Genomic DNA, 13,571 nt, shown 5'->3' on the forward strand with positions numbered 1-13,571 from the left:
CTTGCTGGCAGCAGCTCCTGTCTCAACTTGCTGATCTACTTAAAAAGGCAGTGTACTTAGAGTGGGGTCAGCATACTTAAAGGGGCAATTTACATTAATTCTTATGGGGAAATTGGATTTGCTTAATGTCATTTTGCTTAAAGTAGCATTTTTCAGGAACATACCTACAATGTTAAGTGAGGAGTTACTGTAGAAGTTTGAACCAGTCGGCTGTATTATGTACTTTAGTCCCCTTTGGAGCAGGGGGCACCGCAGTATTAGCCCTCTAACACGACTTTGCCTTGAGACAGTTCAGGGAAAATCTCTCTTTTTCTCAGTGTAAATGCCTACAAAACTATGAGCTGTGTGAGAAGTGCAGCCAAAATTGCTGTTCAATTAATGAAACACCAACAGGTTGTGGGGAAGAATTTCTTTCATTTTGTGAGTGACCAAGAGAACAGCTCAACCTGTGCTAACAGGAAATAACCTCCCATGCCAGACCTGTGTGTAAACCTTAGGGAGGGTTCTGGAACCCAATTCCCAGAGCAGTGCACCCCTCAGCCTTTAGATCTTTGCATCACGTCAGCAAAACCCCTTTCTCTCACTGAGTGGCAACTATAAAATCCTTGACAAACCAGTCACGCCCAGAGGCAAGCTGGCTGGAAAATGGCAAGTATGCTTTGACAAGTTTGAATGTTCAGAGTTTTCTGACAGAAAAGCAAAAACTGAATATTTGGGGCTGTTCCCTTCTCTCCCTTCCCTGCACCCTATGGAGCCACTGGGGGGAAAAAAGGGTGTGTGTGGGGGGGTGGAGTTAAAAAGGGAAGGAAACCAAACCCAAATATTTAAATTTTGTTTCTGTTGAAAAGTTGTTTTATTTTAAAGAAAAGTTTGTTTTAGAAAAGAAGCCTGGCTTCTCAAAGTCCTGCAGGTTAGGAGCCTAACTGCTTTTGAGGATTTGGGCCAAAAGAGAATTTTGAGTGGAGCATTCTAACAAAGTCTACTCTTGGGCCCTCTCGATGGTGCCTAAAACTCAATTTCTTTCTCACGAGCAGGGCTGTTCTCTAGTGACGTTCCGCCCCAGTGCAGAAGCAAACGTTGTGGAACTGTTGGTTAGGCAGATGAAGGCGTTCCACCTGGGCAGTCCTGGCAGCTGCACTAGAAGTTGCCATGGCCATGTTTGCTTTGATGGCCAGGGGTGGAGTGGCTAGCTCTGCAGGGTAGCGTCCTTCTGGGACACCTGTTTTTAAATTCACTGTAAGTGTCCTTTCAGAGGAAACATGCAGCCATTGAGAGCATCAAGCTGGGGGAAAGGAAATGGCAGCTAGCTTGTAAGGATGGCTAAGTGATTGCAAGGCAGGGAGAAGAGACCAGGGTTGGTTAGAATATAAAGGGGCAGGGGTTCTCTCCAATTCTCAGCATCATGCTGCCTCATGCCTGGCTCTGCCCATCCAGTTGGAAGCAGGATGCAGTCTCTGTATAAACGATTGCTTATTTCAGGCAGATCAGCCGTTAGCTTTCTTTGCTGGCTTCATATAACCACACAGGGCCTGCTTTTTGAAATGTGCTGAGCAGGCCCCCAAAAGTCTTCTGAGGGTAAGCCAGCCTGAGGATGCCCGGCCGTGCAGGGATCAAGGTTTTTGTCCCAGGAATGCTCTTCAGTTGATTTTGAGTGACCTTCTGGTCAGTTCTGGGAGAGGCCTTTCCTTAATGCAAATGAGTCTAGTGCTCCTTGGCTAATGTGGCCTCTGTCAGTATCCCTTTCCTGTGAGGTGCAGGCCAGACTGGCAACGACTTGATCTGTTCTGCTGTTCACCCACCAAGACACTAGGGACTCAGGAGATGGCTATAGAGCCCACCAGCTGCTTCTGTGCTGGTCGGGTCCTTGTCCCATTCTGATGTCAATGGAATGTTGGGTACAGCCAACAATTTATGGCGCATCGTGCTGTGATGGGGGTGTGGGCTCTAACAGAGCAGGGGACTGGACTGGATGGAGGCCAGGACTCCTTGGTCCTGTCCTTGCCTCTGCAGGTGTCTTTGGGTCAGTATCAACCTCATTGTTCCACAGCTTATCCATAAGACTAAATGGCACCGAAATCTGACTCGGAATCATGTCCGGCTCTCAGGACCCAATCTTGCGCTCCCTATTGAGGTCCGGCACCCATGGACATAACTGGGGATTCTGCCTGGGGAAGGCACTCAGGGCTGGGTCCTCTTCTCTCCGGTTCACAAAGCTGACCACTTCCGTTACATGCCAACTTCCTATACACACTGATGGATTTAGGCATTGACCTTGCTAAAGCAATGGGGATTATTGCAGTAGATGTCCCAGTGGAGACGAGGGCTAGGCACTGCACAAACACACTGTGTGAGACCGTCCTGCTCCCCGTCTAAACAGATGCGGGTGAGAGAAAGAGGATTATGATCCCCATTTTACAGATGTGGGAACGGAGGCAAAGGGATGCTAGATGACATACTTAGGGTCGGGGGCTCTGGGTCATAGCTAGGAGCTGAACCCCAAGGTCAGGCCAATGTCTTAGCTGCAAACTTATCCTTCCTCCCTTGTGCAATTTTTACTCCTTGATTACAGCTGTTCTGCTGCAGTGATGTGGGGATGATGTGAGAGGCCCAGGGGTGCTTTGGCCTCTATGCAAAATGAAGAGAAAAATGGGGTGGCTTCTACACTCTGGCTTTTAGCGAGGGAGATTTTCTCCCAGCTCCCCAAAGCACAGACCTCCTCGCCAGGCCCTGTTGCTCCCGGAGGTCACGGCAACACCAGGCGAGGGCTTCCCCGTGGGATAGAGAAAACAGCCTGAGAAGAACAGGTCCCTGATCACATGGCTGCAGCCAACAGCAACAGACCACTTTCAGCTCTGGTTTAAGTTGACTGAAAAGGGGAAATATAAGCGCAAATGGTAACATTCAGGCTTGTCTCAGAGCAAGGCAAGAGGCATGTTTTGTGAAATTCTCTCCTGGGCCGTGCAAACTCTTTCTCTCTGCCTGAGCGTCATCCCCTCTGACTTGTACTTTGCCTGTGTGGCTTTATGCTGACTGGGGTTTAGAAGGAATTAGCCAATGGCCTAATGCAGCCTAGTTTGTGGAGCTTGCCCCTTCCAAACCCTGATTTGCCTATATCTGTCTGTGGGGCCTGACATGGAATCTGTTTTCTCTCAGGCTCCATTGGTGCAGTACTGCTTGCTTTAGAGCTACAGGGCTGGATTAATCCCTGGACTAACCTGCACTGGCCTTACACCAGGGAGGAACTTGGCCTACAATGTGCTGCTGCTGGCTCCATCACTGCCTTCCCCCTTGGTAACTGCACTCACACATGCAGCGAGGAGAACATGCTGTGCACCAGGCATGCTGCTGTGTGGAAATGGAGCTGCCAGTGGCTGAGGAGAAGAGGAAAATCCTAGGCTCTCTCCTGTTAAATCAGCTGTGCCCCAGACACCAAGTCCTTTCCATACAGTACCATGAGGGCGTGTTGCTTTGGAAACATCAGGAGTGTTACATCTACGTTGCCCTGGCTTTGCTGGAAGAGGGAGGAGTTTTAACAAGGACATCTTTCCTCCCAGTTATTTTTCAGGCATTTGAGTTAAATAGGTGTTAACAAAAACCAAAAGGATCTAAACACCCTGCATAAAATCCCTTTCCCTCCTCAATTAATCAGGTTTCACTTGCTTGATATCTCTGATGCCATAATCCTAGTTCTCTAGTTGACCACAAAATCTGCTGGGTAGAACAGACCAGAAAATACCTGAATTTCTAATGTTAAAAAATAAATACATAAAATAAATGGCAAGCTTTAAAACTAAAGAAAAATCCATCCAGGCCTGTTGTTATAATGAAAGGGAGTGGGGGGAGGCAAAACCCCTTTGTTTTTTTTATTCCTAGGTGGGTCACCAAGTCCAGTTGTGTCATCAATGCAGTTTATGTTGTCAGCTTCATAAAGCCACCGAGCAACCCCCTTGTTAGCAAGCTCAGTGGGGAGGCCAAAGACTCAACAGCATTTAGAGGTGACCTCTCCAGATCAGAGGCACTCTGGTGAGGGAAGCTCCTGCTGCTTCTTGCCCATGTCCTGTGGATGGAGAGAGAGGGCTTCAGTCTCCGGGGCTATCAAGCCAGCACCTTGCCCTAGCAATTCAGCAAACCGTCAAGAAAACACCATTTATTTGTTAATATTGGAGCAAGGAAACTCTCTGATGTATGGGGCCAGAAAGAAGCCCAGCTCCCTGGCAGCTCTATATACCAGCTGAGCTGCTCTGAGTCATATGAGCTGGTTTGAGTGCCTCTTGGCTCCAGTAGCTTGTGGTTCATTTTGTGCTTCTCCACTTCTGCTTTCCCCAGGAAATAAGCACAGCAGCTAACCAAGTGATTCACAGTGGAAAGTTTAAAGCGCAGAGTGGGAGCTGTTGAACGCTTTAAGATGCCTGGCAGGACAGCTGTGTCACAGACAAAAGAAGAAAAGCCGGTTTTCCTGGATATAGCAACTGCTAGCTTTGGAAGTCGCTGAACCTGCATGCCCAGGTATGTCACCTGCTTTTCAGATTTGCTTTGGAATTGGAAGTGACGGGTTCACTGCTCTAGCAAAGCAGGTGGCGTCTGTGTTCACTGCTCTAGCAAAGCAGGTGGCGTCTGTCGTATTGACCAAACACTTTGTTTTGGTAGAGTCACTTTTAAATGGGAGAGGCTTTTGTGAAAGTTCAGCGTGGTGTTGGGCTGTCGGGAGAGAGTGGAACAACAGGGATACACATGTGAGTCTGTGTTCTCTGTTCTAGGGACAGCAGAGACATTCTGCACCTATAATCCATCAGCTGCTGCTGTTAACAGAGTTGTTTGATTTGCTGTAATTGCCTCCAACACTCATATACTTCTGTTTTTGTGTGATTTATGTTGACCTGGCTTCCATTCTACTCTTCTTGAGGATCTCTCTCAGAGATTAGCTTTTATCGTTAGACTGCCTGTGGGTAACTAGCAGATTCCAATGTTCTACTTAGCATCAGGGAACAATATTTCGCTGACGGCTGAACTGCACCTTACAAGTGCAATTCCTCACTGCATTATCCCCCATGCTACTCCGACTGACTCTAACAGGTGTGCAGGGTATATTAGTCAATGTAGAATCTGACCTGACAAGGTGATTGCAAGCTCTCTCTTTCCCGCCCCACCCCACCCCAGGGGAAAGAACGAAAGCAGGCCAAACCTTAACATTCCATAACAAAGGTTTTGTTGTGCACGGAAAGGCTGTCCAAAGCAAAGCAAACAGAGAAGCCCTTAAGAACCTGAGAAAGAATTAATGATTTGCCAAAATGCCGTATAGAAAGGACTGCTTTGAAATACAGGCAGCAAACCACCCGTACAACTGAAATGTGGTCTAATAAGAAGAACATGTTGGGCCAAATTCAATCTTGATGTAAATCTATTGGCTTTAATGGAGTCACGCTTGCTCATGCTGTGTCTGAACTGGACATGTTGTAACATTAATCATATTGCTGCAGAAACCAAGGACCGTATCCTATGAAAAGACACCTGTCCTTCAGACAATGTAGAACCCTCTCTACATTTGTCAGTATGTTTAATAGTCCATCTTCTCTTATTTTTTGTTTAGTGAATACTTAAGGGCCCCAACAAAGAGAGGACCCTATTGTGCTAGGTGCTGTACAAACACAGAAGAGAGAGGGCATGCCTCAAAGAGTTTACAATCTAAAGAGACAAGACAAAAGGTGGAAGGGGAGTTGCACTTAGCAACCTTAACTAAGTTCTTAGTTTTTGTATAACATATAGTCTGGGTTCACACTGTAAATCTATATGTTTTTAGATTTTCCTTGTGAAATATTATTCCCAGTTCAAACACTAGATGCATGGTTGAAAGATGTAAATAACAGATCAGATCAGAGGGAATTCTGGGAGGAGGAGCAAAGATGATTAGGAGACAGAAGAGATTGACTAAATGGAATGATAAAGGAAAGTAAAAATGTAGCATCTGACCAACTGACAGTTATGAAGGAATAGGATGCTATCTACAAGCATGAAAGGGCGCAAACAATCAGTAGGGAGAGAAGTCGTGGTGGATTCTAAATCAGTGACAATTTTTAAATCAAGATTGCATGTTTTTCTACAAGATCTGCTCTAGGAATTATTTGGGCTGTGTTATACAGGACTAGATGATCACAACGTTCCCTTCTGGCTTTGGAATCTGTTAATTTATGTATTTAATTGAGGGAGTTAAGAGTGAATAGACCTACAGTGTTTGGGATGAAATTAAGTAAAGGAAAATGTATACTGAATATCAGGAGACACTTTCAATCAGTGAGATCTGCCAGGAAGTAGAATAATCTCTGGATGGAGCTGGTTGAAGCCTCATCATTTGGGGCATTTAAAACTAGTCTCTGAGTATTCACTGGAGAACAGTGGTCCTTGCCTGGCTGGAGAGGAATGGAGTAGGGGACCCAAGAATGCTTCCAGCTTTGATTCAGTGACCTAGCTGTTTTTGATGCTCTCCAGAACATTGGAGTTTATTGTACAGTTGGAGCAGAGAACTGCTTATGGAGAGCAACCCTGGCTACAGAGTTTGGAGCCAAACTTCCCAGATGTTTTGATCCAGCATCTTGCTTTGGGACTTGTCTCTAACTGACTATTTTCTCATTTCACAAGATCGTTTGGTTGAATCTTTCGAGCTCTGAGCAGTCTAGTAGTTGGTAGACAGAATAGAACAGTGGACCAAAATGTGGTCTGGTTGGGGGATTGGTGTTGTGTAGGAACAACTTATTCTCCATAAAGTGAACCACAAAAGAAGAGCTACACTGTTTCAACTAGTGAGGCTCTTTGATTGTTTCTCACCGCCAGACCCCATTTTCTATTTGCCCCTTTTCAGTCAGAGAAGGCCCAGCCACTTTGCACTGTGATTTCTTACAGATGTCATTTAGAACAAAAGATAAAATTGTACTAGTAAGTATCACTTCCCCTTTTTTTACTTGCTGCTACTTTCTGAATGACAGCAGTGGGCCTTTTGTATGTTTTTACTTTCATGTCCCTTTTTAAAAACACTATTGTATTTTAAAGACTCTTGTTCCATGTCTTCTTGGTATGTAAAAATGTTTCACAACTTGTCAAAACTAAAAAGAAAACAGTGCTTAATAGCTAGATCTTAAGTGATCACCATCAGTGTTGAAGGTGGGCTATAACACAAGCACAAGGGGCCCCTTAAAACTGTTTAGACCAGTGGCTTTCAACCTTTTTTCATTTGCGGACCCCTAAAACATTTTGAATGGCGGTGCGGACCCCTTTTGAAATCTGAGAAATAGTCTGCGGACCCAGAGGTCCATGGACCACTGGGTGAAAACCTCTGGTTTAGTGGTCTCAGATCCTAGCTTCATGGTAGCAGATCTTCCCAACAGAATAATTGTCTTTTAAGAGGAAAAGAAAATTCAAGGGATTCAGAGATTTTAAGGCCAGAAGGGACTGTTATGATTAAGAAGGGACCATTATGAAGAGAAATATTTGTTCAACAGCAGTCAGCGGAAGAGTTGGGACTGGACTAACTCAGTGTCTCTTGGCTTGAAGTTTAATGCATCTTCCCCCTAGACGAGAGGTATCAGTAATGGGATAGGCTATAGCCTCCATTTTGAAGAGATGACATGAACACCTAGATTTAGACATCAGTGGTTTGTGTTTTCCCTATATAAATTTCACTTCTGGGATGGAAAGAGTGAACTGGGTTCTAAGTGAAAGGGAATGTAACCAAGCCTGGGCATTTTGAGTTGCACAATGATCTCCATTTAGGGTATTTTCAGCCCTGATTAGGTACGGGCCACTAATACTTTCCTGTGTTTTCCTCTCTCTTTACTTAACTTTACAGGCTCAGAATGACAGAATCATAACTATCGGCGGCAATCCTTGCCCCATTGAAGTCCCTGACAAAACTCCCATCGACTTCAGTAGGGGGCACGATTTCATACTAAGGGATCAATACTTCAGTGCCTTACTCATGTGAATAGGCCTCATTTAAGCTTGGCTAATACAAAAAAAATTAGTTTTAGTTTTAAAAAAGAGTTCATAAATTTGTCAATTATCAAATAATTTTATATATTTCTGGATCTGCCACTGGCCTGCTGGGGAACCTTAGGTATGTCACTTGACCTCTCTGTGCCTCAGTTACTCCATTTAGAAAATGGGGATAATGATCCTGACCTCCATTGTAAAGTGCTTTGATGTCTACTGATGAAAAGTTCCATATAAAAGATAGTCTTATTATTGTCATTGGATCATCTCTGGTCTTTACTGATGCAAGTAATCCTGCTGAGTTCCATCGGACTATACTGTGTTACTAACCTGAATAAGCATTTGCTGGATCCAGCCATAGAGGCGGAAAAATACCTAAATCCGGTGTTCTCCCTGGTGGTGATAACTGGCTTTACTTTTGAAGTGCCACCACCAAGGTGGTGAGACTACCGTTATGAAGAAGGGATGCCCTTCAGACTTGTTGCCTCTTTGACAACGACTGGCTCTGAACACGCTTTTCATTAGCCCCCTTAGGAAAGTCCAGACTCTTCTGAGGCAATACACAGCTCAGAAGTGGGCTGAGGCCAAGCAATGTCGTTTTACCAAAGCCAAAAATAAAGCATGACCAATGCTTCGCCCGCTCAGTCATGGGGCACATGGTCTTCCTGTCTATCTTCTGCAGTGCTGTCGTTGCACACATTCTGCCCATGGCATGGTGTTGTCTTCATTAATTACTTATTTTTTTAAAAAACTGGATGCTGGTGACAAGTGCCAGATCAACAGCCTTTGGAGACAGACGTCTCCTGATTATCCACAGTGATGGAGCAAGCTTCCCCTTTGGTGCCCTGCCTACAGCCCTGACTTGAAGGTACAGAACTAACCTCATAGTTCTGTCTCCATGTCCATTTCCCCCTTACCTTCCTGCTGTGACTGCTAGCAAAGAGTATTGACTAGTGCTGTGACCACCGATTTGTTCCACATGGGCCACTGAACAGCCATGAAATGGCAAAAATATCCCCATCACTGGAGCCCTGGGCTACTGCGTGAGAACCAGGGACTGAAACTGACCAGGCTGGTTTCAGTGCCCAAGCTGGGCAAAGTGCCAATAGTAAACAAGCAGCATACGTGCTGGAGAGCAAATGAGCATGAAGCTTTAACAGTTTAATCTGGCTGTGGTGAGGGAATTTAAGGTATGTTTAGTAGAGATGGCTGGGGATTTTCCCTCAAAATATTTTTTCAACAGAAAGTACAGTTTCAGGAGAACAAATTGAAATTTTCCAGCAGAAATGTTTTCTGTTGGGGAAAATCAAAATAAACTATTTCATATCATCCCCCAACATATTGATGTTGACTATTTCATTTTGAGTCAATTCACCATTAATCTTCTATGTGCCTCATGTCCCATATTCTCCTTTAGAGTTTGGGCTCCGTGGTTGCACTACATCTCCCAGGGCGCACTGTGGTCTTCTCTCTGGTTGAACTGATGTGGTGCATTACGGGAGATGTTTGGCTGGGAAGCATAGCCCATAAAGAAGAATGGGGGCATGAGCCACTCAAACTACAACTCCCATAAGGCACCAGGGCACCGCAGGGGGAAACAGATTAATATCCAGCCAACCTGAAAGTAAGTGTTTCAGTTTGGTTCACAAACCGAAATAAAATATGTTGATTCAGAAATGCCAAAATGTTTCCTGTATTTGGAACTATTGAAATGAAATCTTCTGATGTTTCTGAACCACAAATTTTCAGAACTTTGTTACATTACACTTTTTGATATTTTGACTTTTTGTCCCAAATTGGGATAAAAACAAATGCTGAAATATTGTAATTTCTCATGGAAATTTTTCCAGTTTTCATTTAGTTCTATTTTTTATCTTGAAAGTGATTACAGCATTGCCAATTTTCATGATTTTATTGCGAATCTCATGATATTTGGTGTTTTTAGTTGAAGCCCCAGCTCTGAGAGCCATGTGAATATATGAAAATCTCAACTTTCATTAAAAAAATAAATAAATAAAAATTCTAGCCCTCATTGTTGGTGAGAAAAGCTTGGAAATGTGACGAGGCTCAGAAAGCAGCAGGTAGAAAATAGAAAGAATGTCAAATTTAGTATTTTCTTAAAATCTAATGATTTTTAAGCCAAGCTCATGATTTTGCGGGGCCATGAATTTTGACTGCTTGGGTTGGCTATACTGCCTTTAAAATTTTTATTAACTATCTGGAATCAAGAGTAAGCAGCCCATGTAGAAAAACTTGTATTTCATATGCATAGGAAGTATGCCATTGTTTTTTTATATATTACTTGTGTGTGGAGTGTACTGTTGTACTAAAGGTTCCGCTCTCATGTTAGTTCATGTATTAATAAATTTGGCAAGTGAAGTGAGCTCTTACATTCAACTCCATGGCATTTCTCTGTCTGTCTCATGGTAGTTTTTTGAAAAATGTATCTGATCAATTCCAAAATTCCAGGGAATGATCTAGGTGTCAGCGGGCAGAATCTTATTGATGTGGGTAAGAATTGGAAAAACCTGATTTCCTCTAATCTAAGTGTTATGACTCCGGATACAGGAGTGAGGCGGTGACCTCGCAGGGGCCCATGGCAGGGAGCAGACTCTCTGGATATAGGGACAAGGCAGTGACTTCAGGGAGAGAATAAGTTTAGGGCACCATAGAGCTTCCCCTGCCTGCAGCACCAAAAGGGCACCCTGTGGGCTTAAATTGAGGCTACTGGCAGACTCACTCCCCTACTTTGGCCAGTTCCCCCGTCAGTGGGTCCCTCTCCCCGACTCTGGCCTGCATGGGCATCAGCTGGCTCTAGTGGTGGCAAGGTTCTGACTGTTGCCTGTGTGGGCAGAGCTGTACATTCGAAGCGTGCCACCCTCTAGTAATAATCCCTCACTTGTAATCCATAGATATCCGAGTGTTTTACAAAGCAGGTCAGCATCTTTATCCCCATATTACAAATGGGGAAACTGGGGCACAGAGTGGGGATGTGACTTGCCCAACCTTATCTAGCAGGCCAGCAGCAGAGCCAGGGCTAGAACCCAGGTCTCTTGAGTCCTAACCTAGTGCTCTATCAATTGTCTCTGTCCAACAGGTAAAGCCTATGCGAGTTCCATAGCATTCGCATGTTGCGCTTGTGAGGGTTGCTCTCAGCAATGAGTAGAGAGCTTATATGTAACAAACGATTGCAAGGAGAGATGGTAGAAAGCGGTAACCAGACCCTGCTGTCTTCAGCAGTCTGCAGGTCCCTGATTTCCCCCGATGCCACCTTTCAAGGCAGAGACAGGACAGCCTGGTATCATGCATTCCCCCGGCCCAGCCTGAATTGCGTGTGGTTGGCTGAGCTGCAGTTGCACCTGGTGGCCACTAGAGGCAGCCGTGCTGCATGGTGTTAAGTGGCTGCCAGTGTGGAACCTGCCCGGAGGAGGAAGTGGTGATGATGGCAAATGGAATAGACAAGGAGTGAGGTGGACGAGGGGGGGGGCAGATGAAACTGGGCTGAATGAGGAGGAAGAGGCTGGAGGGGAACTGAGGCAGGGAAGCACAGAAAAAGGGGGGCAGGCTGTGACTGAGTGGGGGGAAGAGGGGCACAGAATAGGGGAGCTGCTCCAGTCACCAGTGATCAATCCCCCGCTTCGTTAGGGTTATATGCAAAGCTGTGCCAATCATCTCATTACACATGGCAGCTCCGAGGAGGACAACCCCATCCAGCAACGCACTGAAGCAGGCACTTGACTTTAAGCACGTGAGCAGTCCCACTGACATGCTTATGTGCTTTGCCGGCCAGAGCACGCCGCATCCTGCAGGATCGAGCCCAAATGGCCAGGAAGGATGTGGGAAGCAGTAAGACTTAGGGGTGACAGTGGACAGAAAGTTACATCTGAGCTCACAGGGGGATATGGCAGCAAAAAAGAGGCACTGAGTGAAACCCTGGCCCCAACTGAAGTCTATCGGAATTTTACCGTTGACTTCAGTGGGGCCAGGACTTCATCCCATGTGATTTGGTGATTTGTGACCAGTGAGATCGTGTCTTGGAGCAGGGAGGCCTCTCTACATGAGTCCTGTGTGACTGCATATAAATACTGCATCCCTTTTGGAGCATACTGACACCCAACAGATGTGCACAAAGTGAAAGGGATTAAGAGAAGACCAAGAAAAATAACTGTGGAGCTTGGGGGCTGATTAGCCTTTCTGACTGGGAAAGACTTAACTAACTAACGACAGGGTTCTGTTACTCAGCAGCTTCTGAGTGTTGAGACTGTTTCTGGGTATTGCACCTTTAATGGGCTGCAACTGCCATTTGGTGAGACAGCAAGTGCAGCATGTTACAAGTGAGACCCACACCATGTGCTCTCTCTTCTGTAGAGTTTATTCTGGTGGCTGCCCTTAGTCTGAAAAGAAAGCCACTGAGATTCAGTCTGGTTGTTTCCCCTGTGCAAAGAGCAATCAATCAGCTCTTCATGGAAAATTCTTCAAGAAAATAATTAAGGTTGACAATTTTGGTTGGACATATTCCTGGAGGTTTCATTGCATAACATAATCTTTAATTCCTGGAGACTTCAGGATAATCCTGGAGGGTTGGCAACCGTAAAAATAACCCTTGTTTTTAAACTCAGGTCTGTTTGGCCACGACATGGACCCAGTAGAAGAGCTCCCAAAGCAGCAGGGGGATTTTCTGGACAAGACAGGGCAGGAGCCGGGACCTGACAGTGATGTGGAAGCCCCGGCGCTGCCTGAGGCCAGCGGGGAGAGGCAGCACCAGTGCCCTGCTCTCCTGTGGGAGACCCTAGCCAAGGAGTTTCTGGAGTACGAGCAGGCGTCTCCCTACCTCATCCCAGAAGAGCAGCAGAGGAGGCTGCTGGGCTTCCTTCCCCTCTTCCTAAAGGTTTGCTCTTCTGCTGTCTTAGTGGCCTGGCTAGAGGCTTTACCCCTAATTCTCTCTTGCCCTGCACCTAGCGTGGTCGTCATTTACACTGTGGGTGGGGGTATGCCCTGTATGCTACAGGGTCTGTTCTGTAGCTCCTTTGTGGGGTGCTTTTGTCTTTCAGCCACCCTTCTAACAGCCCCTGCAGTGTGTGTGATTACATTGGAGAGCTGCAGTTTGGGGGACTGGGCAGATGGAAGCAAAGGATCTGCCAGTGGCTGAGCATGTTTCAAAGCGGGAATGGAATTGGTATGGCATGGGAAGGGTTACACCAGCGGTGCCCCTTGTTAAGAAGGGATGCGGATCAGGTCTGGGTACAGGTTAGGCTGGGATGGGCAAACTGTTTGGTTTATGCAACCTGATGGACAGAGAGCACAGAGTAAATGATGTCCAGATCAATTCTTGGAATAATAATACCTAGCTCTTACACAGCCCTGTTCATTGGTAGATCTCAAGGTGCTTTACAAAGGAAGCAAAGGGCACACTTCTGCACGAAAGCCAGTTAACTGTAACAATCATGCTGTTGATAGTCCATGTGTCTGTTGCAATATGTACTTTGTGCTCTAAGCCATTTTACAGAGGGGGAAAATGAGGTACAGAGAGGTGATGTGACTTGCCCAGGGTCACCCAGGAGGCCATTGGCAGAAGTAGGAATAGACCCTTG

General features: G+C 45.7%; 1 protein-coding gene across 5 annotated transcripts in view; it reads left to right on the forward strand.

Moving 5' to 3' along the window:
• Positions 1 to 13,571, forward strand: part of WDFY4 (WDFY family member 4) — a 250,741-nt gene that overhangs the window by 8,332 nt on the left and 228,838 nt on the right. For all 5 annotated transcript variants that reach the window (XM_037904402.2, XM_037904403.2, XM_043552372.1 and 2 more), the window contains exons 2-3: positions 4,327 to 4,506; positions 12,600 to 12,868. In XM_037904402.2, coding sequence (XP_037760330.1) covers positions 12,617 to 12,868 — 252 coding nt within the window. In that variant the 5' untranslated portion in view covers positions 4,327 to 4,506; positions 12,600 to 12,616. The remainder of the gene's footprint in view (positions 1 to 4,326; positions 4,507 to 12,599; positions 12,869 to 13,571) is intronic.

This window comes from Chelonia mydas, chromosome 7, assembly GCF_015237465.2.
Source record: "Chelonia mydas isolate rCheMyd1 chromosome 7, rCheMyd1.pri.v2, whole genome shotgun sequence".
Lineage (NCBI taxonomy): Eukaryota > Metazoa > Chordata > Testudines > Cheloniidae > Chelonia > Chelonia mydas.